The following is a 1,823-nucleotide window of genomic DNA, read 5'->3' as shown; positions in this document are numbered from 1 at the left end:
ATACTTTGCAACTGGCTTCTTTCACTTAGCATAATGTTTTCAAGTTTCATCCACCTTGTATGAGCTCTTCATTCCTTCCCTTTTGTGCCTAATAACTTTTCTTTGTATGGCTATACCACTTTTGGTTATCCATTAGTCAGCTGATGCACATTTGGGTTGTTTTTCTTTTGCTGCTATGAATATGGCTGCTGTGCATATTTGTGTACGTTTTTGTGTGAACATATGTCCTCAATTCCTTGGGTGTATATCTATTAGAATTACTGGGTCATGGTAATTTTATACCTAATAGTTTGAGGAAGGCAGGAATGTTTTTCAAATGAAGTGTTTTCCAAAGCATTTTATGCTCCCATTAAGTACAGTACAACAGTTCCAATTTCTTCATAACTTATTTTTTTTTCGGTTATAGACATATATCCTAAAGGATCTGAAACGTTATCTCATTGTGGTTTTAATTTGCATTTCCATGATGGCAAATGATGTTGAGCATCTTTTCGTGTCCATTCGTATATCTTCTTTACAGAAATTTCTATTCAGATGGTTTGTCCATTTTTAAATTAGATTGTCTTTTAATTGTTGAATTATAATAGTTCTTTATGTATTCTAAATATTAGACCTTTATGAGATATATTATTTGCAAACATTTTCTCCTATTCCTTAGATTGTCTTGATGAGGTCCATATTATTTATTTTTCTTTGGTTGCTTGTGCCGGATCCAAAGTCAAGAAGATTTATACTTAATGTTTTCTCCAGAGTATTTTAAGGTTTCAGCTCTTACATTTAGGCCTTTGATTCATTTTAACTTTTCAAATGTTATGAGTTAGTAATCCAGATTCATTCTTTTATATATGGATATCCAGTTGTCCAAGTAACTTCTCTTTTAGTCTGTTCATTTATTCTGGAATCTGAATTCAATTCCGCTTATCCATATCCTTATGCTCTATGCTTTTGCCAGTAGGGCCACTAATTTTGTTTTGTTTTGTTTTTTAGAACGAACTCATGGAAAGACCATTCATTAACTCATAATAACCAAGTCAAGGGTGGGAATCAGCTTCTTCGCACTACCAGTTTAGGAGCTAAAGATGCTCCTAAAGTTTCAGGAGCATCTTTTTCATCAGCAGCCATCAAAATCCCACCCAATGCGATTACGTTTTGTTTTGTTTGTTTTAAATTAATGTCATTGTGTTTGGCCAGGGTTGGTTAACCGAAAATGTTACCTCCAGGCTAAGAATCACTGGTATTCAGTCCAGTTTATTTAGGGAGGTAGATGAGCAAGGCCAGAAGTAGACAATAGAAGTACTTTGGCTCAGCCTTTAGAAACGCGCAAGGTGTCGGCGGGAGGAGGCTGGCCTGTCAGTACGGTTCTAAACAAAGACTGGGCACCGGAAACTTTTCCTCAGGGGATGGACTCGGGCCCGAAGCACAAGGCCTATCTCGGTGCTGCGGTGATTAATTCATCTGTGCGACCACAACTAAAGCCCGCTCTCAATCCTCCAGCCTCCGGGGAGCCCGGCCGCCCCCAACGAGTTTTCCCGCGTCGCCTTTCCTCTTTCCCCTCTCCGTCCTCACTGAGCGTAGCGGAAGTGACGCAAGGCGTAGCGGAAGTCCCTCCAGCCGCGGTGTTGTGCTGTTGGGTAGAGAGACGGATTTGTAAACCCCGGAGCGAGGTTCTACCTACCCGAGGCCGCTGGTGTGCGGAGACCCCGGGGGAAACCACCGTCACCATGTCTGACCAGGTACCAGACTGAGAGCCATCCGATAGCGGTGGCCAAGGCCTTACTCTGCAGGTCCGCCTGCTGATCGGCTGGGGCCGGGGATGGAGGCGC

At 42.0% G+C, this 1,823-nt stretch overlaps 1 protein-coding gene across 1 annotated transcript in view; it reads left to right on the top strand.

Moving 5' to 3' along the window:
* Window positions 1–1,591: 1,591 nt before the first annotated feature.
* SUMO1 (small ubiquitin-like modifier 1) overlaps window positions 1,592–1,823 on the top strand; it is a 28,646-nt gene continuing 28,414 nt past the window's right edge. Inside the window, exon 1 of the mRNA XM_010860983.1 lies at window positions 1,592–1,733. Within this exon, the coding sequence (XP_010859285.1) occupies window positions 1,722–1,733 (12 nt within the window). The 5' untranslated portion in view covers window positions 1,592–1,721. The remainder of the gene's footprint in view (window positions 1,734–1,823) is intronic.

The sequence above is a fragment of the Bison bison genome, unplaced genomic scaffold (assembly GCF_000754665.1).
Source record: "Bison bison bison isolate TAMUID 2011002044 unplaced genomic scaffold, Bison_UMD1.0 scf7180017864471, whole genome shotgun sequence".
In the NCBI taxonomy this organism is placed as follows: domain Eukaryota; kingdom Metazoa; phylum Chordata; class Mammalia; order Artiodactyla; family Bovidae; genus Bison; species Bison bison.
Note: the sequence above shows the minus strand (reverse complement) of the source record. Positions and strands in the feature narration are given on the sequence as shown.